At 47.4% G+C, this 24687-nt stretch overlaps 1 protein-coding gene across 3 annotated transcripts in view; it reads left to right on the top strand.

Moving 5' to 3' along the window:
• The window catches only part of magixa (MAGI family member, X-linked a), a 24658-nt gene extending 502 nt beyond the window's left edge, over positions 1-24156 (top strand). The window contains exons 1-21 of one of the 3 annotated variants that reach the window (XM_062390959.1): positions 5843-5982; positions 6929-6980; positions 7061-7298; positions 7415-7531; positions 7812-7931; positions 8426-8599; positions 9226-9412; positions 9539-9609; positions 10023-10190; positions 11941-12110; positions 12206-12308; positions 12668-12836; positions 13143-13779; positions 14383-14446; positions 14533-14733; positions 14819-15100; positions 18750-18944; positions 19220-19296; positions 19399-19545; positions 19630-19768; positions 20724-24156. In XM_062390959.1, the coding sequence (XP_062246943.1) occupies positions 6939-6980; positions 7061-7298; positions 7415-7531; positions 7812-7931; positions 8426-8599; positions 9226-9412; positions 9539-9609; positions 10023-10190; positions 11941-12110; positions 12206-12308; positions 12668-12836; positions 13143-13779; positions 14383-14446; positions 14533-14733; positions 14819-15100; positions 18750-18944; positions 19220-19296; positions 19399-19545; positions 19630-19768; positions 20724-21778 (4356 nt within the window). In that variant the 5' untranslated portion in view covers positions 5843-5982; positions 6929-6938 and the 3' untranslated portion in view covers positions 21779-24156. Of the gene's footprint in view, positions 1-5842; positions 5983-6928; positions 6981-7060; positions 7299-7414; positions 7532-7811; positions 7932-8425; positions 8600-9222; positions 9413-9538; positions 9610-10022; positions 10191-11940; positions 12111-12205; positions 12309-12667; positions 12837-13142; positions 13780-14382; positions 14447-14532; positions 14734-14818; positions 15101-18749; positions 18945-19219; positions 19297-19398; positions 19546-19629; positions 19769-20723 lie in introns of those variants that run through there. The other 2 variants (XM_062390957.1, XM_062390958.1) reach the window with 2 other exon arrangements.
• Positions 24157-24687: the final 531 nt, after the last annotated feature.

Here is a 24687-nt window from a genome sequence, read left to right as displayed (position 1 = left end):
CACCACCACCACCGTGTGTGTGTGTGTGTGTGTGTGTGTGTGTGTGTGTGTGTGAGTGGAGGTGTCATCTGTCACCCTGTAGAACCACAGCTGTAGAGAAGCTGCTCTGGGATCAGTGATGTGACACCGTGTTTACATGGTGGACAACATCTGGATCTGCGCTACAGAGGCTGCTCTTTGTCTGAGATGACCGTTTGTGATGAATGACAGCAAGAGGAGGAGGTGAGGGGAGAGGGGAGGAGGGGAGCAGGGGAGGAGGAGTAGAGAACAGTGGCCAGTAGAGGAGGTATTGTGTTCATAGATGTAGTTTCAGTAGTAAACGCTGATGTGTTCACTTCAATGTTCACAACAACACCACACACAAGTGATGATGAGACCACGCTTCTGCTCCTGTGTTTCACTGAGGTGGAGGAGGAGAGGAGAGGAGAGGAGAGGTGAGGTGAGGTGAGGTGAGGTGAGGTGGAGTAGGACAGGAAGAGGAGAGGTGAGGTGGAGGTGGAGGAAGAGAGGAAGAGAAGAGGTGAGGTGAGGTTGAGGAGGAGACGTGAGGTGGAGAGGAGTAGAAGGAGGTGAGGTGAGGTGGAGGTGAGGAGGAGAGGAAGAGGAGGAGGTGAGGTGGAGGAGGAAGAGAAGAGGTGAGGAGGAGAGGTGAGGTGAGGTGGAGGAGGACAGGAAGAGGATAGGTGAGGTGGAAGAGGAGAGGTTAGGTGAGGTTGAGGAGGAGAGGAAGAGGAGAGGTGAAATGGAGGAGGAGAGGTGAGGTGGAGGTTGAGGAAGATAGGAAGAGGAGGAGAGGAAGAGGAGAGGTGAGGTGAGGTTGAGGAGCAGAGGTGAGGTGGAGAGGAGTAGAAGGAGGTGAGGTGAGGTGGAGGTGAGGAGGAGAGGAAGAGGAGGAGGTGAGGTGGAGGAGGAAGAGGAGAGGTGAGGAGGAGAGGTGAGGTGAGGTGGAGGAGAACAGGAAGAGGATAGGTGAGGTGGAAGAGGAGAGGTGAGGTGAGGTTGAGGAGGAGAGGAAGAGGAGAGGTGAAATGGAGGAGGAGAGGAAGAAGTGAAGTGGAGGAGGAGAAGAAGAGGAGGAGAGGAAGAGGAGAGGCTAAGTTGATGAGGAGAGGTGAGGTGGGGGTGAGGTGAAGGAGAGTTGAGGTTGAGGAGGAGACGTGAGGTGGACAGGAATAGAAGGAGGTGGAGGTGAGGAGGAGGGGAAGAGGAGGAGGTTAGGTGGAGGAGGAAGAGGAGAGGTGAGGAGGAGAGGTGAGGTGAGGTGGAGGTGGACAGGAATAGAAGGAGGTGAGGTGAGGTGGAGGTGAGGAGGAGGGGAAGAGGAGGAGGTTAGGTGGAGGAGGAAGAGGAGAGGTGAGGAGGAGAAGTGAGGTGAGGTTGAGGAGGAGAGGAAGAAGAGAGGTGGAAGAGGAGAGGTGAGGTGGAGGAGGAGAGGAAGAGGAAGAGGTGAGGAGGAGAGGTGAGGTGAGGTGGAGGAGGAAAGGAAGAGGATAGGTGAGGTGAGGTGGAGGACGAAGAGGAAGAGGAGAGGTGAGGAGGAGAGGTGAGGTGGAGGAGGAATGGAAGAGGAGAGGTGAGGTGGAGGAGGAGAGGAAGAGGAGAGGTGAGGTGGAGGTTGAGGAAGATAGGAAGAGGAGGAGGTGAGGTGGAGGAGGAAGAGGAGAGGTGAGGAGGAGAGGTGAGGTGAGGTGGAGGAGGACAGGAAGAGGATAGGTGAGGTGGAAGAGGAGAGGTGAGGTGGAGGAGGAGAGGAAGAGGAGGAGGTGAGGTGGAGGAGGAGAGGTGAGGTGGAGGTTGAGGAAGATAGGAAGAGGAGAGGTGAGGTGAGGTTGAGGAGGAGAGGTGAGGTGGAGAGGAAGAGAAGGAGGTGAGGTGAGGTGGAGGTGAGGTGGAGGTTGAGGAAGATAGGAAGAGGAGAGGTGAGGTGAGGTTGAGGAGGAGAGGTGAGGTGGAGAGGAAGAGAAGGAGGTGAGGTTGAGGATAGGAGAGGTTGAGGAGGGGAGGAAGAGGAGGAGGTGAGGTGGGGGACTCTGGACCATTGCATACCTTGTGTGTTCTGGTTCTGGATCAAACTGAACCTGGTTCTGTTGGTTTGCAGTGAAAACATTTTGTTTGGGAGTTGGGACTTTTGGACCAATCACAGGAAGTAAAGACAGAATTAAACAATTGAAGAAGAAGAAGAAAAAGAAGAAGAAGAAGAAGAAGAAGAAGAAGAAGAAGAAGAAGAAGAAGAAGAAGAAGAAGAAGAAGAAGTAGCTGCAGTCTTCACCTGCAACGATAAAACTACAAAGACGTTAATTTGGTGCATTTTCAATATTGTGGAGTACTTTGGTACTTTAGTACCGTAGTAATGTAGTATTGTAGTACTGTGCAGTACTGTGGAGGGATGTAGTACTGTAGTACTGGAAGGATGTAGTACTGTAGTACTGTGGAGTAATGCAGTGCTGTGGATCACTGTAGTTTTGTGGAGTATTGTAGTACTGTGTAGTACTGTAGTATTGTAGTACTGTGGAGTATTGTAGTACTGTAGTTTTGTGGAGTATTATAGTACTGATGAGTACTGTAGTATTGTAGTACTGTGGAGTATTGTGGTACTGTAGTTTTGTGGAGTATTGTAGTACTGTAGTTTTGTGGAGTATTGTAGTACTGTAGTTTTGTGGAGTACTATAGTACTGTAGTATTGTAGAGTATTGTAGTACTGTAGTTTTGTGGAGTACTGCGCCTGAAGGTGCTGATGCTGCTGGTGATACATCATGATGTTACCATGTCAATCACATGAAGCTCTTCATTCATGTTCAAACAGAACGAGACTGAGAACACACCTCCTGCTCACATGAACCTGCAGGTGGCGCTCACCTGAGCCTCATGAATTCATGAATCTTCAGGACGTTGACTTCAATGCATGCTCCTCGCCACCAAGCGGCCATCTTGGAAACGCCACCAGGAAGATTCAATAAATCGGCCATCATATCCGATTTCAAATTTTCTCAAGCTGCCTCTGGTCTGGTTTAAAAATCTACTTCTACGTGTTTCTGTGCAGCTGCACCACTGGCCTGATGTTTCCAAAGGTTCAGCAAGAGAAAAACTTCTGACCCAACGAAGAAGAAGAAGAAGAAAAACAAGAGAAGGATGGTAAACGAGTGGATAGATAGATAGATGGATGGATATATAGATAGATAGATAGATAGATAGATGGACAGATATGTAGATGGATAGATATATAGATCAATGGATAGATAGATAGAAAGATGGATAGATATATAGATGATAGATAGATTGATAGATAGACAGATAGACGGACAGATAGATAGATGGATAGATCAATGGATAGATAGATAGATGGATGGATGGATAGATAGATAGAAAGATGGATACATAGATAGATGGATAGACAGATAGATAGATAGATAGATAGATAGAAGAATTGACAGATAGATAGAAGAATGGACAGATGGATAGATGGACAGATAGATAGAAGAATGGACAGATAGATAGATGGACAGATAGATAGAAGAATGGACAGATAGATAGATGGACAGATAGATAGAAGAATGGACAGATAGATAGATGGACAGATAGATAGAAGAATGGACAGATAGATAGATGGATAGTTTGTGTCTCTGGTTGTAAAATGTGAATCTGGTTTGTCAGCAGCTTCGGCCTCTGCAGTCTGACTCAGCTGATCCAGACTCTTCCTGTTGCTGCAGCTCAACTTTTTAAAGTGTGAACAGAGTGAGATCTCTCAGTCAGCGTGCATGGTCCTCATCATCATCACCTGTTAACATGTCCTTCATCATACAACAGCGAGACGGCTCACTGACCTTTGACCCCTGGCAGACCAGGGTTTGAACTCCCGAGCAACTTCCGTCAAACTTGTCTGCTGATGACATCATCAGACACTCCTCTGAGGTGGTGATGACATCAGCTGTTCTTCCTCCTCTACCATCATCATCATGGCTGCAGAAGGGTTTGACCTCCGACCTCTGACGTGCAGCAGAAGCACGAGGAAGAAGAGTTCAGGGCAGACAGCCACAGATCTGTGATGTTCAAGACTACAACTCCCAGAGGAGGCCGGAGTCACGATGTGTTTGAGAGGAGACGAGCCCGGAGGTGACGCCGCTCGTCTGAAGTCGACAAGTTGGTCCTCTGGGACCTCGCCGAGAAATATCAAACGCTAAATAGAGAAGAGCTGTTAGCACCTTTTCTCCACCGGGGGTGCTAGTTAACTGAACGGGACGGTTTTAAAAAGTTCAGGTGGGTTTGGTTTGTGTGTGTTTGCGTCTCCTCTGGGTGGGGTCTGTTTATGAACTGTGACGATGCTGTGTCACATGTCTGTCGATTTTACCTTCACAGGACGTGACTCTGTTTCATGGGGACATTGTTTGTTTTTATGTCTTTCGCTGCTGATTAAAAAGGAACATTGTTTGAAGAGGAGGAAGATGGGGAGGAGGAGTAAGAAGAAGAGGATGAGGAGGAAGAAGAGTTTGAGGAGAAGAGTGGAGGAGGGGAAGAGTGGAGGAGGAAAAGGATGAGAGTGTAGGGCATATCAGATCTTGATGTGAAACTGCAGGACCAAACACTTAACTTAACTTAACTCTTTTCTGACAAACAAGCTGACACATGCACAAATTGTATTTACTTTATTAAATATGACCTAGATTAGAAATATATCGATTTCTGCAGGTTTGAAAATATAATGTAAGAAAACAACTCAGCTACAGATGAAACAAATCAGAGTGTGTGTTTTACTGTGGATCTGCAGCCTCATTAGGACACTGACATGTCAGCTGACCACCACACACACACACACACCCACACACCCACACACACACACACTTCAGGATGAAAAATAGGTTACATACAGTAACAGACAGTGAAACAGAGAATGAGGCCAGAGTGAGGCGTCCCGTCCTCACAGAGGATCTCTGAATGTGACTGACCCACATATGACCTGCGTCCACAGAGTCGACAGGCGTCACATCACTTCACCTCAGACGTGTTCACCTCGAGGACCAATCAAAACAGAACATTATTCATGTTATTCGCTGTTATTCAATCGTGACTAACAACTAATAGCCACCAGGGGGCGATCCAGATGTTGTCAGCTGATATATAAGGTGTGAATTGTTTTCAGACATGAACTGAAGTCTGGAATCCTAAAATGTTCTGGAACTTCTGTATGTGAGATGAAATGTCTGAGTCCGAGTCTCTGGCCCTTTTCCTGCAGCCTCCCTCCATGTGAGGGAGCAGGTGGAAGCTTCCCAGTGAGCGAGTGGGCGTGTTGGTGAGGTGTGTGAAGGCTGGATGTTCCCCACATGTTCCTGTTGTTGTGAACGAGTCCAGCCCAGACAATCTGCTGCTGCTGCTTCACAGGACAAACGCTAACTCAGGAAATGTCCTGACAGAATATTCTGGGGTTCATGTCTGAAATTGGCTTCGGTCTGATTCTGGTTTTCCTAATAAACCAGTGGTACCCTGTTGGTATCGGTCCTGAGCGATGGGATCACAGATGGTCAGAGTTCAGGTCTGAAAACACCTGAATGTGTCTTAACATCAGATCACTCACATGTTGTGGGACACATTCATTTTAACTTCAGGTGTGAACAAACAAACTCAGCGCTGTGTGATCTGACCCCAGGTCTGAACAAGGCCCGAGTTAATGTTCTGTATAAACTGTGAAGGACACACACACACACACACACAAACACACATTCCTGCAAACAGAGCACATGAAGAAACACTCCCTGAACACACTGACACTCTGTACTCTGACCAGCCTTATCAGAGAAGAGAGAGAGAGCGAGAGAGAGAGCCAGAGGTGGGGGGGGGGGGAGAGAGAGAGAGAGAGAGAGCCGGAGTGAGAGATCATGAGAGAGGGAGAGAAAGTAAGAAATTTAAAAAGTAATAACGAAGGGCGAGAGATATATCCTGAGATAGAGGAGAGAGAGAAACCACCTGGATATGTCAGCTGATCACACACAGGTACCACACCACACAAACACACACACACACACACACACACACACACACACACACACATACATAGAGTGAAAGTCTTCTATTTTGACATGTGAAGCAACAGGAAGTGACAGAGAGAAACTAGCGAGCGAGCGGCTGATACTGATGTGTTACTAGTGAGTATCAACGCATCACTTCCTGTCTCCGACTGAGAGACTCTTCACCTCTTTCCTCACCTCCTCCTCCAGCCCTCTGTTCACCTCCTTCTTCACCTCCTTCTTCACCTCCTTACCCTCTATAATTCCTTCTTCACCACCTCCTCTCCTGACCTTTCTTCCCCTCCTTCTTATCCTGTTTTTTTTTGCGTCTCTGGGTAATTGATGTTTATTTCTTCTGTTTCCCTCCATCACATATGCTCATCCATATTTTATGTACCACGTCTAGCAGGCGGTGTGTCAGTGTGTCTGTGTGTGTGTGTGTGTGTGTTTCGGTGTTAGTGTGTGTGTGTTTGTGTATTTCCCCATGGGTTTGATTGTGTATAAACGAAATGGTTTCGTTGGCTGTTCTGCATGTTTTAGTGTTTGTTTGTGTGTGTTTGTTTGTTTGTTTACGTGTGTGTGTGTGTGTGTCTGTGTGTGTGTGTGTGTGTGTGTGTGGCTCCCTGCCGTCTCACACCATCTGCTCTTCTCTGTGAGTGGATGAGTTGACGGAGGATCTGAACTGATCCAAACTCTCAGACAACAGGAAGCAGTTCTGTTCTGTTTCACTGCTGCTAGGAGACCAATCAATGATTCTCTGCCTCTCTGGAATCTGATTGGTCCACGACATGCCAACACCTCACACTGCTATTTTAAATATTACAAAATGTGTCTGAAATATCATGTTTTCATTTTCAGTGTGATCATGTGATAACAGGTGATAACAGGTGTTTACAGATGTGTAAACTCGATGTGTCTCTTCCTGTCTGCAGCTCGGCCGTCATGTCTAAAGCGACGGTGAAGAAGCTGCACTGGCGCTCCAAGGTAAAACTCTGTTCCACCTGCGATGTTGTCTGAAGGTGTCGTGACCTTTGACCTGAGTCTTTCCACGCGGTTGTCTCCAGGTGCAGGAGAGCTTCGTCCCTCTGGGCGGCGGCTCAGGAGAGCTGGGTCTGGCCATCGGGGGCGGGGCCGACTACGGCGAGTTCCCCTTTGTCACGGCAGCACCTGGGGGCGGGGCCACAGTAGGGGACATCATCCTAGAGATCGGGGGGACGCCTGTTCTAGGGATGACCCTCGGTGATGTCAGAGGAGTCCTCAACTCCTGTCCCCATCCAATCAGAATCAAGACCGTGTCTCCAGGTCAGAGGACACATTCGTTATATTGATGATCAGAAACAGATTTCAGGGTTTTCAGTGTCATGACATCACTGTGACATCATTTCCTGTGTGTGACATTATTTCCTGTGTGTGTGTAGGTTCTTCGCTCTGTAAAGACCTCAGGTTGTATCTCAGCAAGTGTTTCACTCCAGGATCCATGGACAGTCAACTACAGCAGCTGATCAGAGAGAACCTGTACCTGAGAGCTGTACCCTGTACGACACACACACACACACACACACACACACACACACACACACGCACACACACACACACACACAAAGCACTTAGAGTAATATAAACACTGCCTCTCTGACCTTTGATATTTAACAAGTGAAACAAAGAGAAAATCAAACACAAGTAAAACCACTGTGATCATGTGACCCTGAAACCTCCGCCACAAATCCTCAGAGGCTTGATTACATCACAGCTCCACATGTCACTCACAACACGTGTGTTATTCTGCTGGATGACATCACGTGTCCTCCCCTGCAGGTACAACCAGGCCTCCTCGGGACGGGGAGATCTCGGGGGTGGACTACAACTTTGTGTCCATTGAGGAGTTCTTCTCTCTGGAGGAGTCTGGAGCTCTGCTGGAGAGCGGGAAGTTCAAAGGTAAACACCGAACATCTGCTCAGTGTGATTCTGATGAGTCATGTTTCACAGTGTGGACCGTGGTGGCTGGTTGTGCATTTTTAACAGTGTTCAGGAGGGAAGAGGATTTTCTGTCTCTAATCCTTCAAACCTCCAAAACCTGCTCCCCCCCCCCAACCCCTAATCTGCAGGGATTAATGAGACTGAAATAGAAACTGACTTCACTTACAAAGTGACAGATACATTTAAATGTGTTAAAGTCAAATAAATATTTGACTCAGACCTTTTGATCTGAGAGTGTTCACATCTCGTTGTCACAGCTACAATAGTAAACACATGGTTATGCTTATATAGCGACCGTTACCTGGGGGGGGTGGGGGGGTGGTAGTGAAAGATGTGAAAGATGGTTAAAATAATTTCCTTTAGATTACAGGACATTTGTTGTCACAACAACAATAATAAACAAACACTGTCACATGACTTCCTGTTTTGCTCCTGTCACTGTCCAATCACAGGGAACTACTACGGGACGCCCCGACCCGTCCACATCGGGCCGGAGAGTCCACCAATCACGTACCAGGAGCATCGGAACCTGCTGCGGAACTTCAGGACGAGGAGCAAGTCTCTGAGTAACCTGGAGAAAGCTGTGGAGGAGGGAGACAACAGCGAGGAGGACAGCGGACTGTCCGGTACTTTAGATCTGAAGTTACTTCAGTATTTCTACAGTCTTCTACTTGGCATTAAAGTAACTTTTGCTCCATTACATTCTGCTGAAAGAGTTACTCTGCAGAATTACATAAATTCTTCTGTGCACGTGTGCTGCTCTTGGACTTTTTCTTCTGCACACAACCAATAGAAGGCTGGGTGTAGTGTTGACACATGAAGTTGTCCCGCCCTCGTTGTCACTTTTCCATAACGTAAAAAAGCTTACTGGAGATCTGTGACTCCTGCTCCATGAAGGTGCTGCACATGTTCCTTTAAGAACAGCGACAGGAAGCAAGTGTACAAGTAAATCTGTGGAGGACGGGAGTGCATGTACCTGGATGAAGTAACCACCAATAAAGCTAAAGCACCCACAAAGAGGGTGGGACAGTTTCATTCATCATCACTATTGGTTGGAGAAATTTGAGAGCAGCCGTGGCACAGACATGTCACAGACGTGTCACAGAAGCAGCCTGAGGAGAAAAGCTGAAGCTGGAAACAAAAAACATCTGAGAGCAAGCGAACAGTTTGAGCACAAGCAGCTTCCATTAGAGTGCGAGTGCAGGAGTTTGAGTGAAAACGTATAAAAAGACCTCTGACTCTTTTTCAGCAGGTTCAGCCATAGCCCCGCCCACCACCCTACCTCTTAGCCAATCATGGGAGTCAGCGGCGGGGAGTCGGGAAGGAATGATGAACGGAGGAGTAGGAAGAGGATTGGGGAGAGGAAGAGGAGGAGGAGGTCCCCTGCCTGAAAACTGGGAGCTGGCCTTCAGTGATTCAGGGGAGCCGTACTACATCAAGTGGGTTTCTACAAAGACTCATCAACTAGAACATCAATAATCTGATTTGATGATGATGATGATGATGATGATGATGATGATGATGATGATGATGATGATGTTGATGATTATGTTTCTTTCTGTCAGTCATAAATCAAAGACGACCAGCTGGCAGGATCCTCGACATCGCAGCAAAGAGACGACTTCCTGTACAGAGCGTAAGTTATTTTTTGAAAGATTATTTGTTTGTTTCGATCAAATTTCAATCAGTGTTTATTGTTTTTATTGATTTGTATGATTTTATTTTGTCTTCATTTTTCTTGACGATGGTTTGAAACTTTTATTCTGAGTGTAACAGTCACCAGGGGGCAGCACAGTCTCATAGACACTGTCAACAAGCGGTTGGTTGACTGGGTTCTACTCCTCCTCCTCGTCTCCTCCTCCTCTCCTCTCCTCTCCTATCTCCTCTTCCTCCTCTCCTCTCCTCTCCTCTCCTCTCCTCTCCTCTCCTCTCCTCCTCTTCCTCCTCTCCTCGCCTCTCCTCTCCTCTCCTCTCCTCTCCTCTCCTCTCCTCTCCTCTCCTCTCCTCTCCTCTCCTCTCCTCTCTCCTCCTCTCCTCCTCCTGTCTCAGTCCCAGAGTTCACGGAGCAGCCCAGCCAGTTGAGGGGTTACTCCATCCACACTCGTCTCTCTAAAGGTCCTCGAGGTTTCGGCTTCAACATCGTGGGAGGAAGTCGACCCCGAGAGTTTCTGCAGGTTTACAGTGTCACACCTGGTGGTCCGCCCGCCCTGACCACAGGTACAACACTGAGCATTAAACTACTGATTATTTACCATTTACTAACTGGTTAATTACATTTAACTACTGGTTCATTTCTACTTTATCATTGAATAATTACAGCTTGATTAGTGTTTAGTTAAATTACGTCTATTATTACTTGTTAAGATTCAATTGCTGTGTAGTTACTTTTTAATGGAATGAATTACCATTAGATTGAATTACCATTTAATCAGTGCTTACCTAATTAATGCTAATACTGGTAGTGTAGTAAAAATGTATGAGGGGACGTCACAGTGACCAATGACCAGGGACCATGTGACCATGTGACCATGTGACCAGTGACCATGTGACCATGTGACCTATGGCGTTGACTGAATATGAGACATTTGCTCCCTGATTTAAGGCTAAAGTCTGAAGTGTCCTTTAAGGCAGAGCGTGTGTCTTATAAAGACAAACGTCTCGGGGTAATCATTTTTTTTTTCTGAAATTCTATCTTTTAATTTGTTCTGTAAAATGTCAACATTTTGACAAATCGTCCACGTTATTTAAATATCAAAGACACTTATTTGAGTGTCTGTAGTTGTCTTAGTCCTATATGACAAAGAAGAGTGATGATTGGTTAGAATTAGAGAATGAATGTCAGGGTAAGCTAATCAGAGATAAGGTAGGGGGCGGGGCTTCTGTGACCTCGAGTAGAGATAAAGATAACATGACATGGTAAGAACCAGCATCCGTGTTAGATGGAGGTCAATTAAAGGTCATTGTTTGTTTCCAATGTGACCACGTGTTTATTACTTTTACAATGAAGACTCACAACCTCCAACCTTAAAGAGGTTCTTACTGTAATGGAAGCAGAGGTCGGAACATTTACTCACTGTAGCTGTTGATAGGATGAAACTGAGAAAAACATGCGTTTACGAATTGAAACGTCTTCACGTCCTTTAGCAGCAGCTGGAAGTGAAAACGTGACGAGAAGCTCAGAATCTTCACGTCGTCATTTCAGCCTGAGACGACTCAACAACCTCTGCTGCACAGGAGACTCACTGAAATACAGAGAACACACTTCAAACACACAGTCTCTCTCTCTGAAGGATTATGTTGTCGTTTGATTCTCAGCTCAGGGACACAATCACTCACACACACACACACACGCACACACACACACACACAGACACACACTCTCACTCTCTTTAATCTCTCCGAAACACAGCCTCCTTTCTCTCCCACAGTCAGAGCTGCTCACGTGCACACAGGGTAAATAGTCAGGAATGTAACACACACACACACACACACACACACACACTGGTCATTAAATCTCCTGGGAAAGTTTCAGCTGAAAACTCATCGTCTGTGTTCAACATCAGAGAAAGAAAAACAGACATTTTAAGTATGAATATTTCTTTAAAACGTGTACAAGCCTCCAGAAGGGGGGGGGGGGGGGTTGTAGATAATCATACATCCAACAATAACTTTAAACAAACTTGTGTTTTATTCCTCTTGTTATTTATCCACGACAAACAGACAGAATCAGCTCCCACGTTAATGTTTGTTTATCCATAAAGAAATGTAGTTGCCTGCGTTAGACACTAGAGGACGGCCTCAAAATATTACACAAAACTACAAACACAAAACAAAGATGGACGACCAACACAAGAAATTTGACTTGTGTTGTTGTAACTTGTGAGTCACCTGATCACATGGTCACATGGTCACATGGTATAGTGATGTTTCGATACCTGTATTGACACCTATGAGTCGTCTCCTGCAGCCGACATCCTGGTCTACATCAACGACAGCTGCGTGCTGGGCCGCTCTCACAAAGAGGTGGTGGAGATGCTGAAGTCGGTGCCGATGGGGCAGAGCGTGGACGTGGTGCTGAGGAGAGGATACCCGATGCTCTACAACCCTGACGGGTGTCCCAAGCAGAGCCTGGAGACGGTAGGAGTCCCTGGAGGGAAACAGGATCCATCTCAGCTGTTTCAATGTTATCACTCCTCTCACTAACCTTGTGTTCAACCTTCCACCTCCTCCAGCAGCCGCAGACCCTCAGCGAGCCCTCCAACCCCCCCACCCTGAGCAGAGGCCCAACACATCTCACCTACAGCTGCACGCTGGATTCCAACGGCAGCACGCCAGGTCGCTCTGCCATCCGCCTGACACTAGTGAAAGATTCAAGTTGGAAAAGCTGTAAACATGAGATGTGGATATTCAAGTTAACCACGTGATCAACCAGGGCTTATGGGAAATGGAGTTTGTTGAAGGCAGCTAAAACATAAATCTAACATTTTTCCTGATCTGAGCAGATAAGTTGAGCCTGTTTGTGTCTGTTCCGAGGTTCAGTCTGGATGTGAAACGGGGGGGGGGGGGGGGCGTCAGAATAATCCGATTCATGACATCACTATTGATGGGTTCAGTTATTAGTTATTGTTCAGCTCTGATCACCAGATCTGATCCATCAGTTTAATAACGTTTGTCTCCTTTACTCTCAAATCCAGCAATGGGTAAAACCCCGCCCTCCTATCCTGCTCAGCCAATGACAAATGGGCTGACAGGCCCGCCTACTCCCATTGCCTCTGATCCACCACTGGGTCCGCCGCCTCCAGACAGGACAGCAGCCAATCACAGTGACTCTGATGGCGGCTTGTCCAACGCTGGAACTCGAAGGTCAGTGTTAGCGTTAGCCGTGTTCACCACAACAGCCGAGGTTGATTAAGCACAAAATATGTAAGTAAAGATGGCGGACATAACATCTGGATCGCCCCCTGGTGGCTTGCTGCAGCATAGGTCACAAACCCTGCCTCCTCCATGTTAGTGGATGGGACATGGACCAAACAAAAAAATCAGAGTAGACGTTAATAATTTTTTCTCCAAGATGTTTTTTTGTCATTTATATACAGTTGTTGATCGTCTGTATATACAGTCGCTGGTCGTCTCTCTTAGTCTGTGATGTTTCCTGTCTCCTCCTTCCAGGTCTTCCCTGATTCGCTACAACAGCAGCACCCTCCCCACGCTCTCCTCCTCCTCCCTCCTCAACCATCAGAGCTCCAAGTCGTCAGAGAGTGACCTGTCCACGTCCACACTCCCCATCTCCTCCTCCACCCTCCCCACCATGTCCTCGTCCTCCAACACTCTTTCACAACTTCCCCTCTCTCAGCCTGAGACCGCCCTCCGGCAGAACTCCACCAGCCCCACCAGCACTAACAACCCCCCCTCCTCCTGCACACCACCGGGGGCTCCAGTGCGGCGTTCGCCAATGCCCCAGACCTCCATCGCCCTGACGCCACCCAGAGACATCCCACCCTGTGGCTTTAACGGGTGTCCGGCCAGTCACCAAGCGCCGCCCCCACCCTCCAGAGGAACCTCAGGGCTGGCGCTCCCTCTGGGGGCAGCGCCACCAACGTCGGCGTCCGGTGGGCAGCTTGTGCCGGTGGCCCTGGGACACACTGAAGGTGGGGGGCTGGGGTTCAGTGTGACAGCAGGGGGCCAAGGGGGTCAGCTGGCAGTAGTAAGACGTGTCTGGGACCGACGGCAGTGTCCCTCTCTGCAGACAGGAGACGCCATCGTGAAGATCAACGGAGCGGACGTACAGAGCTTCAGCTTCTCACAGGTAAAAGCTCATCACTCATCCAGCCAATAAGAATAACACAAGCAACCCTAGGTAATGTGAGTGAGCGAGTGGACGTGTGGATGAGGTTTCTAACACGTGACGGATGTGAAGCTGGAAGAACACAAACATCTCAGGATGAAGAAGAGGAGCCGGACACGTAGAAGACGAAGACGTCAACTTTGAAACACGAGGAGATTTCAGATCTTCTGGTGATGAGGGCCGACTCCGACGTGGATGAGCTGTGAACAACAACACTGATCTTTCCACAGCAGAGTTTATACTTCATGTCCTGTTGGGGTCTGTAACTGACAGAGAGCTCGAGGACACATCATGTCCACCTTTGGAAAATTACCGCTTTTTAAAGTGGAGTTGCCCTCTGCTGGTCATTACAGAGAATACGGGTTTCAGGCACTTCAACATTGGCTTCACTTTCACTTGGAGCCATTTTTATAATCATTCTTCAGCTCCCCCTGCAGGCTGTAGATGAAGAGCGGCGGATTACTGGGCTCCTCGCTCACACATCAGAATCATGGGAAATCGTCTGAGTCACATGACGCCATTAAAACAAGTGGAGTAATAACGTAAGTTCACTTCCTTCCTCAGGTGCAGAGAATCCTGCAGGAACACACCAAGCAGGGGGAGGTGGTGCTGCTGGTCTACAGAGGAGGTACGACTCACCCCCCCCCCCCCCCCCCGTCATGAGCGGTGTCACTGCAGCTTCTAACTAATTATTTATAACTTCCGCCTCCATAGGTCCCGCCTCCTCTCCAGTCGTCACCCCAAACCTCTACAAGCCCTTCCCCTCCCCTCATGGCCTCACCACCACCTCTTCAGCTGAATTGCCTTCACCGTCCGCGGGTGCCTTGGTGGGGGGGGTCCCCCCACTCAGCCAGGCTGGCTTGGTCCTCGAGAGTCCCCAGGAGGGCCACCTACCATCCCCAGGGACCCACCAAGGTAAATGCAGCTTTGTGCCTCCGAGCAAGGCAGGTGATTCATTCTCATGATCATCGAGTCAGTCTGACTCCTCTTTGTCTTCCAGGTGCTCCTCCTCCCCAGACGCCAAACGGACCCACAACCTCGGCCCTCATCCAGAGCACCAGCTTCCTGGACTCGGTTCCTGTGACACTGAACTTGGAGCCACGTGATTTGCCGGGAGTTCAGGAGAGCGCCGGCGGGCCTCCTCCAAACAGAGGGGGAGGAGCATTGGGAGCAATTGCCAAGGACGGGAGAGCGGGGGTAAAGACGATGGAGGTGGAGCTGAGGAGGGGCCCGAGCGAAGGCTTCGGATTTGTCATTGCCTCTCAGGAAGTGACCAATGGGGGTGAGTTGCGGAGAATCCTTCTGAAACCTCAGAACAGACACTGCAATGAACACTGCAGCCAGTGGGGGGCGCTGGCAGCGGCCTCTTAGTGTCGAGCTGCAGCAGCTGAGCTCCAGTTTGTTCATTATTTACTCAAGAGGAAGAAATGAGGTGAACGAAAGTTCAGCTGAGCAAACACACACACACACACATACACACACACACACACACACACACACACATACACACACACATGTCTCTCTATAGATGTGAGGACACTCATTGACCAGTAACCCTCACATTAACCATCACAACTAAGTGAATAACCCTCAAACTGTCCTTTCCACTTGTGAGGACCAGACAATGACGGTATTGAACCCAAATTGGTCCTGATAACTACAGATAGACGTGTGCACACACACACACACAAACACACACACACACGTGTTCGCTTCAGGCCCCTCCCACCACTATCTGCTATGTTCTAGCCACACCCCCTCTTCCAGCTGTCTCTCCCTGTCTTAACTCAGTCTCACTCGTCCACAATCAGCCTCATAGAGAGAGAGAGAGAGAGAGAGCGAGTGAAAGCAACAGAGAGAGAGAGAGAGAGAGAGCGAGTGAAAGCAACAGAGAGAGAGAGAGAGAGATAGAGAGAGAGAGAGATAGAGAGAGCGAGTGAGAACAACAGACAGAGAAAGAGAAGGTACAGCTGCTCTTTGTGTTTTCTGTCTGGACGTTCATCATGTTGGAGCGACTGCAGTCAGTTCTGAAAACTGTCAAGGACTCTAAACGTAAGTGTGTATGTGTGTGTGTGTGTGTGTGTGTGTGTGTGTATGTGTGTGTGTGTCTGTGTGTGTGCGAGACACAGAGAGACGACTGTCCAGGTGGAGAGTTGTTAGTGTGAGTTGTTAGTGTGTATAGCTATAAACTGTTTATAAAATGTTCATAGAGAAAGTGAAGCCATCGCAGAAGTGCTTGAAACCTGTATTGTGTGTACTGACCAGCAGGGGGCGACTCCACTGGTAGTTTCTATAGAAAGTGACTCTACCTCTCACTTTATAACGTCAGTAAGTTTTTGTCTCAGTCTCTAGTTTCAAGTCTTATCAAACAGCTGAGTTTCATTTATTGAATTATGATCATTTAGAGTCAAACAGACCATAGAGCACCGGATGTGTTGGGGGGTGGATACCACAGTGTGATTGACAGCTAGTACCGTCCAATCGGTGCAGGAAGCAGGTGTAGGTGGGCGTGAAGTGTCCTCAAGCTCTCAGTCAGGCTCCACCCACTGCTCCTCCAAATATGGTTAGGTCTGGTTTCGAGTGGCACCTCAATGTTAGGCCTTGTTACTTTAATGATCTAGTTACTGTTGAGGATCTAATGTTGTTGAATGCTAAGACAGTCAGTTGATTAATGAGCTGATCAGCTGATGAATTCAGATAATATGTAACTTGTCTCTAGAAGAGTTTCTACTTAGTCCACAGAAACACCTGGAGAGTTCCATGTCCAGGTTCATATGAGCTCTGAATTTATTTCCTTCCCTTCTTCTCTGCTCTCATGTTTCTTCCTCCTATCTTTCCTCCTCCTCGTCCTCCTCCTCGTCCTCCTCCTCCTCCTCTTCCTCCTCCTCAGTCGTTATCAGCTCTCAGGAATGTCTGACATATTTTCACCTTATTGAACCTGACTGCAGTTATGTGTGTTTGTGTGTGTGTGTGTGTGTATGTGTGTCTGTGTGTGTGTGTGTGTGTGTGTGTGTGTGTGTGTGTGTGTGTGGTGTGTGTGTGTGTGTGTGTGTGTGCATGTGCTTGCGAGTGTGTGTCTGTGCATGCGTGCAGCTTGTGGATTTACATTTCAGCTGCTGAGGATTAAAGGAGTATTTCAGAAGTTATCTTCTATTATTCATAAACATGTGTTTGATATCGTGGATCTATAATAATTAAATATTTGTTTTTGATCATGATGAAGATTAGTATTTGGTCATGTGTCACGTGCTCTGGTCTCATTCCATTGTGTGAGTCAGTTGTTCGATGTGTTCGTGCTTTGAAGAGAACATCTGGTTTCATCACAAACACTGAAGCAGCTGCTCACTGCAGTTTCTTAGCAAACAGAGGGAAGTGGTGCATCATGGGGACTATTTTCAGCCGTGGATTAATCCACATTTGCTGCTCTGCTTAACGAAGTTAAATCTGTGGCTCAGATGAATAAGAAATATCGTCACAGTTCAGCAGGAGACGTTCGGCTGAGGCTTCACACGATAAGAAATTAAAACAGTCTGAAGGACAAACAGCTGCAGAACTTTCACTGATGAATAATCACTGAGTAAACATCTGATGTTTGGAATCAGTGCTTTTCTCTGTTTCTACTCACTGCCACAGGCGAAGCTTTAAATTATGAATCTGTCCACAATGAGTTCTGTGAATTATCCTTCGGTTTAATATTCATTACAGTTATTTTTCACTGTGTGAGTCAGAGGACGACACAGAGTCTGAAAGGCGCAGCAGGGAAAACTGAAACTACCTCGACGCACTCAAAGCAGCTTTTACTTCAACACACAAACCTGAAGTTCAGAAGAAACATTTTAAATGAAGACATTCGACACAGAGGCCTGAGGGGCCCCGGGGCCCTGGTGGTCCTGGGGCCCTGGTGGTCCTGATATGACTGTGGATTATTCTTGATTGGACGTCACAGATTGACTTCAACCATCTCAAACAAAGACGTGTTCAGTTCTCGTTCTCATCAGGAGGAGAACACGGAGTCAGACACTCTTCACCAGGAGAAACTCTTTGTAGCAGGAGGAGAAAGAGCTCAGCCGAGTCTGGACCTTTTCTCTCTGGTGTAAAAACTGTTTTATTTGCTCCGATTGCTTTTTGTGTGTTTGACCTAAAACTAATATTGACACATGACAGATGATCTGCAGCGTCTCCTCATGTTACTGGTCCCAAAGGTCAGGAACCAGTACCCAGCAGAACCTGGTACTTTGCTCTCTGTAGGTGTAACTCTGATCTTCTCTCCAACTGCTATGTGTGTGTCTGTGTGTGTCTGTGTGTGTGTGTATGTGTGTGTGTGTACTTGTCTTTCTGTAGTTCTGAGGGCCGTTTTAAATACCATAACTGTGAGGTCATTTTGACCGATCCTCACATATTCAAATGGTGTTTGATAGTGAACACTAGGCTTTAGTGTTAGAATCAGCTCTTCACTTATCTTACACACTCAGCCTCCCTTCAGTGTGTGTGTGTGTGTGTGTGTGTGTGTGTGTGTGTGTGTGTGTGTGTGTGTGTGTGTGTGTGTGTGTGTGTGTGTGTGTGTGTGTGTGTGTGTGTGTGTGTGTGTGTGTGTGTGTGTGTGTGTGTGTGCTTGTGTGTTGTAAGAACCAGCGCTCCCACTGTTTTTGTTTCTGAGTTCAACATGTTCCAAACTGAATCTCTTAAATCAGGAGGTTGTTTTTTAACAACTACAGGAAGTTCAATGCAGGTCACATGACATCAGTGACACAAAGGTCGAGGCTTCGGTGCAATTCAAGCGTGTAACAGAACTTTTACATGTGTGATGTAACGTGACACTGGCCTGGGGTCTCCTCACGTCAACACGTCAACAAACATCAGCATCTCGTCTCTGTACCAAACGTTACCATGTTTACAAGACGTCTGACCATGTGCCCCCCCCCCCCCTGCAGCCCCCAACCTGATGTCTCACCGCTTCGTGACGGTGCGTCGTGGCAGCCCGGCGGCACGCAGCGGTCAGATTCAGCCCGGAGATCAGCTGGAGGCGGTGGAGACTCGACCGGTCGCTGGTCTGCAACATCGAGACCTCGCCCAGATCCTGAGGAGAGCGGGAAACACGCTGAGACTGAGCATCACGCCACGACACCGTGTGTGACACACACACACACACACACACACACACACACACAGACACACACACACACACACACACACACACAACACACTCACACATTAGTCAAACTGTTACTGCACATGTGATCACACTTGACCGTCATTGCACCAAAACAGTCACACTACACTGGCAGCAGGTGTAACTCCCCCTCCTCTCCTCCTCCTCTCCTCCTCCTCTCTTCCTCTCCTCCTCCTCTCCTCCTCCTCTCCTCCTCCTCTCTTCCTCTCCTCCTCCTCTCCTCCTCCTCAGACTCGTCCCCTCCGTCAGAGGGAGCAAACTTGGACATTGACGGACGACATATAAAAGGATCCAGAGGGAGGTCAAAGGTCAGTCTCACAGTACAAGCGTAGTCGTATGCAGTACTTGTAGTACTCACAGTATCAGTAGTCGTAGTATCAGTACTTGTCAGCTCTGTCTCTGTCCCTCAGGATGCGTCTCAGTTCTACAGCGTGGATCTGGAACGAGGTCCAACAGGATTCGGTTTCTCTCTGAGGGGGGGCAGTGAGTACAACATGGGACTGTATGTACTGGGACTGATGGAGGGGGGGCCGGCCCAGCGCAGCAACAAGATACAGGTAAATAAAGATGGTCAGTAACTGTATGTATAGAGGATCAGTGAGTGTATGTATAGAGGATCAGTGTATACATTCTGCTGGCAGGTGTCAGATCAGCTGGTGGAGATAAACGGGGACAGTACCTCAGGTATGACTCACAGTCAGGCCGTGGAGCAGATCCGACGAGGAGGACATCGGATCCATCTCATCCTGAAGAAAGGAAACGGATACGTTCCTGATTACGGTGAGACGTTTATGAGACGTCAGAGGAATCAGGAGTTTGTGTTTGACTCAGACTTTACTTTATGTTTCTACTTTCTCGTTTTCTTCTTCCTGTCCTCCTCTTCCTCCTCCTCCGCCTCTTCATCTTTCTTCTCTTCTTCTTTTTTCTCCTCCTCCTCCTCCTCCTCCTCAGTGGAGCTGTCCAGTCTCTCTCTCTGTATGACGAACTCTAAACAGGGTGAACCCTGCTTCTACGTGATTGGACGCACTGAAAACTCGCGGTTGGTAACGGACTGTTCTCTTTACTTTCACTTCGTCTTACTCTCATCCCTTCATCTTCATCTTCACCTTCCTCATCTTGTGATCAGCAGATTTTACCTGATGGAACTCGTCATTTCCTCATTTATAACATTGTTGAATGTGTTTAGAACATTAGCTCATGAGTCACTTGTTACTATATCATGTTCATATTACATCATAACATTATTATTCAGTTAACATTCATATTATAAATTCATATGTTAGTAAATAATGCATAATATGTTATTATATATCAACGTTTATTGTGTAGTTACATGTTATTAACAGGGAATTCACAAGTTTTGCGTTGTGTAGTGATATTATAATCATGTGGAAGATAAAAAAAAATTTATGAAGAAATTGTTAAATTTCAGTTACTGGTGTGATATTGATTATATGTTAGTTTACAATGTGGTTTGAATTTAGGTTCTTAAATAATAATTTGTTATTAACACGTTAATGATGTTGACTAACAGGTTAGTATCAGTAGTTATTTATGTCTGGAATCAAACCTCGTTCATTAACATTAACATGTTTCCATCAGCAGAACACACACATTTACTGAGGGTCCTTGAATGCACCGTCGCACTGAGCTGGACTCTGTAGCTTCTCTCACAGCGCCGCCTGGTGGACGTCAAAGGAACTGCAGTTAATTTCTGTCTCTTTCTGTTTGTCAGGCCCTGATGAAGGAGCCCTCTCCCCCTCCTCCTTCTCCTCACCCACAGAGGAGCTGGATGTAGACACAATAAACATGACAACCGCCTCCCTCAGCCAGCAGAGGGGAGGAGCAGGTGTTACAGGAGGAGGAGACGGAGGAGGAGAGAGGAGGAGGAAGAGGAGCGAGGGAGAAACCAAACGTAGAACAAGAGGAGGAGGAGGAGGAGGGTTAGGGCCTCCTGATCTGGACCTGGACCTGGTTGAAGAGGAGGCACGGGTGGAGGAGAGGAATAAGAAAGAGGAGGAAGAGGAAAGAGAGGAGAGGAGGAGAAAGAGGGAGGAAGTAGAGGAGAGGAGGAGAAAGAAGGAGAGAGAGGAAGAGATGAGGAGAAGAAAGGAGGATGAGATGAGAAGAAGGACGGAGGAAGAGGAGGGGAGGAGGAGGAGAAAGAGGGAGGAAGAGGAGGAGATTAGGAGATTGAGGGAGGAAGAGATGAAGAGGAAGAGGGAGGTAGAGGAGGAGATGATTAGAAGGAGAAAAAGTCAGACTGTCAGGCAGAAGAAGCGAGACGACCAGAGGGAGCAGGGGAGGAGGAGCCGGAGTTTACCCAGGGGGGGGGGGGCTCAATCCTTGACCTCGTGGCCGCCAGAGGGAGGGGTGGAGGTGACGAGGTCTGGAGAAGGAGCGAGGGAGAGGAAGAGGAGGGAGAGAGAGGAGGAGCAGAAGGACAGGGAGGAGAAAGATGACAGCATCAGCCGCCATGCAAAGCATTCTGGGAGTTCAGGTGCAGCTCAACGAGCGTCGTTTTCCTTTCTCATGCCGATGGACGACAACGAGTTCCAGCGTCGGTCTGACAGCGAATCAGAAGGCAGCTTCTCAGAGTTCAGCCAATCAGCAGCCAGCATCGCCACGGCGGGACGGAGGGAGCATTCTGTTTGGACGAGAGACGAGTTGTCGTGGCAACAGGGGGACACCCCGGGCCCCTGGCTGAAGCCCAGCCCCAAACAACTGACACAGGTTCTGACTGGCAGTCGGCTCCGGAGGCGGGAACTAGTGCACGGGCTGTCTCTCTGATTGGCCAGCAGAGAAGACAAGCTCTTTTCTTCTCTTTTTTTATCGGCTACTTATAAGGGCTTTCTTTGATTGGCATGCTGAGAGAAACCCCACCTCTTCCTGCGTCCTATTGGACGATAACAGACAACTCTGAATCTGATTGGAAGATGAGACCAGGCCGTCTTTCCAGTTGGCTCTGTGGGTTTTGAGGCGTCCGATTGGCCAGTGACATGACGGCTGCATACAGAGCCGCCAGATTTACTTTACCCATCATCCCTCAGGGCGTCCTGAGACCTGCTGTCAGCTGTCTGTGGGATTCCCTCAGACCTTCTGGCATCATGGTCACTGAGGTGGAAACACCGAGTCTCTGATCACAGACGTTCAAATAAGAAAAAATCTGATTAATAGAAAAACTCCAAATTTATTCAAAGAAGTTCGACAGATTTTGACTTTTTTAGTCGAGACGCTTCAGGTAAAAACACGTCAGAGACAAATATTAATGTTGGTGATGATCTGGAGACGTTTGATGTTGAATCAGTTTAAATTGACCTGAAGAGTTGAACGTGACAGAAACAGACGTGATGACATCACAGACCAGCTGCTGCTCGCCGCTCTGACCTGAGGACACGCAGCTGGTTTCATCATCGACCAATCACCTCAAAGATCCCAACATCATCACCCTCCACACGTCCCCACCTCTCAAGACTGACCACGCCCCAAGAGGCGAAGAAGCTTAGACTCCGCCCATTCTCTCACCTGCACACAGCCGACCAATCACAGTCATCTTCTGTGGTGTTCAATGTTTATCACCGTCCTGGTTCTCATGAGGATCAGTGAGATGCCAAAAGAGACAGTCTGAGCTGAGCAGGCTCCTGGTGCACTCATCTTCATCATCGTCTTCATCCTCATCCTCATCTTCGTCAGTCTAACTTTTAAATCGTATGCAAACACCTGAACCTGTGGGTCTCGTTGTCTTGGAGACCAAACAGCTGATCTGAGCATGTGAAAATAACTGGAATGATTTTTTTATTTTTATAAAGTTCAACATGTAAAGACTCAATATTATTATTATTATTATTATTATTATTAGAGATGAAATAGAACAGAGTTGCTCTGATTTGCCTGCTTGCTTGTAAAATAGAAGAAACCTTTATTGTAATGATGTAACAGAGCCATACACACACACACACACACACACAGACACCCACAGACACACACAGATGTCAGGTCCAGCTGCGGTCCTGTTGGCTTTTAATAAACATAACATCGCCATGGCAACACGGACATCAGGATGGGGGACCTGTTTCTCCGGCAACAGCCACGGTGGAGGAGGAGACAACATGGCCGACGACCTGCAGCTCTGGATCATAACAAGTGCCTCATTTGGTTTCATCATATAAAGTGTCTCCCCCCCCCCCCCCCCCCCCCCGTGTCCTCACTGGTTTTATATCTGAGACGATTCGTCTTCGTCTTGTCTTGTGGACGCGTCCTCGTCTCTGCTTCATTATTCTCATCATTATATTTACTCCTCATTTTCTCAACTGATTCACGTTTGAGATTAAATCTTCATTTTTTTTTATCTCTCTGTGCTGCAGCTGATGAATCTGTTCATCTTCAGCAGATGGATCAATAATAATCAATAAATACAAATCTCTCATTAGTTTTAGTGTTTTGTATGAGAGACACATGACGTCACAGTCACATCCTGTTGACTCGTCTTTAATCTGGGGAAAAATTCTGTTTCCAACGATTTTTGTTTCGGACGAAAAAACCTCATTGATCAGTTTCTTCTCTGTTTCTGTTTTCAGATTAAAACACACATTGTTCTCTTCGTTCAGCAGGCTTTTATTCTGAAGGTTTTATCCTGTATCATTCATAAGTTGTGTCGTCTTCTTTGTAAAGCTTGGTTCTTTTTTGTGTTAACATCTTGACTTTGTGTTCTCGCCAGTTCGTGATTTTCTCGCTGAAGCCCAATGAATCCTGGGATATGTAGTCCTGAGCAGGATTCTGTGGATTCTGAATGAGACGCAGCTTCTGTCGGATTTATAGAAACATTTGATTCAGAAAAACACAAAGAAGATGATTTTCATTCTGATTCATGAAGAGATAAAAACATAGAATCTTGTTTGATCAGATTTAATTTGTCTCTTTAACGTCTCGTTCTCATATCTGAACGTTAAATGATCGATGTCAAACTGAGAAGTTTCATGTTTCAATTTTCACTTTGAATACAAAGTTGTTCACTTCCTGTTGAACTTCCTGTTGAACTTCCTGTTCACGATGACGCTTCATTAACACAGATGCATGAACCTGTTCCAATGGTAACTGGAGTCATGTGACAGACTCTGGTTGTGTTGTTATGTATAATGTTCATTTTCTAAATAATTATCTTTGATCAATGCGTCTTTTTATTAATCACACACACACACATGTCTTCTTCCTCTGCTACTGGTGTCCCCTGTCTGTCCTAACCTGTCTGTCTTCACTTGTCTTTCCTCACCTGTCTGTCTTCACTTGTCTGTCCTCACCTGTCTGTCTTCACTTGTCTGTCTTCACCTGTCTGTCTTCACCTGCCTGTCCTCACCTGTCTGTCTTCACTTGTCTGTCCTCACCTGTCTGTCTTCACTTGTCTGTCCTCACCTGTCTGTCTTCACTTGTCTGTCTTCACCTGTCTGTCCTCACCTGTCTGTCTTCACTTGTCTGTCCTCACCTGTCTGTCTTCACCTGTCTGTCTTCACTTGTCTTTCCTCACCTGTCTGTCGTCACTTGTCTTTCCTCACCTGCCTGTCCTCACCTGTCTGTCTTCACTTGTCTGTCCTCACCTGTCTGTCTTCACTTGTCTGTCCTCACCTGTCTGTCTTCACTTGTCTGTCTTCACCTGTCTGTCCTCACCTGTCTGTCTTCACTTGGCTGTCCTCACCTGTCTGTCT

This window comes from Platichthys flesus, chromosome 7, assembly GCF_949316205.1.
Source record: "Platichthys flesus chromosome 7, fPlaFle2.1, whole genome shotgun sequence".
In the NCBI taxonomy this organism is placed as follows: domain Eukaryota; kingdom Metazoa; phylum Chordata; class Actinopteri; order Pleuronectiformes; family Pleuronectidae; genus Platichthys; species Platichthys flesus.
The sequence above is the reverse complement of the archived record's forward strand: the minus strand, read 5'-3'. Positions and strand labels throughout refer to the sequence as shown.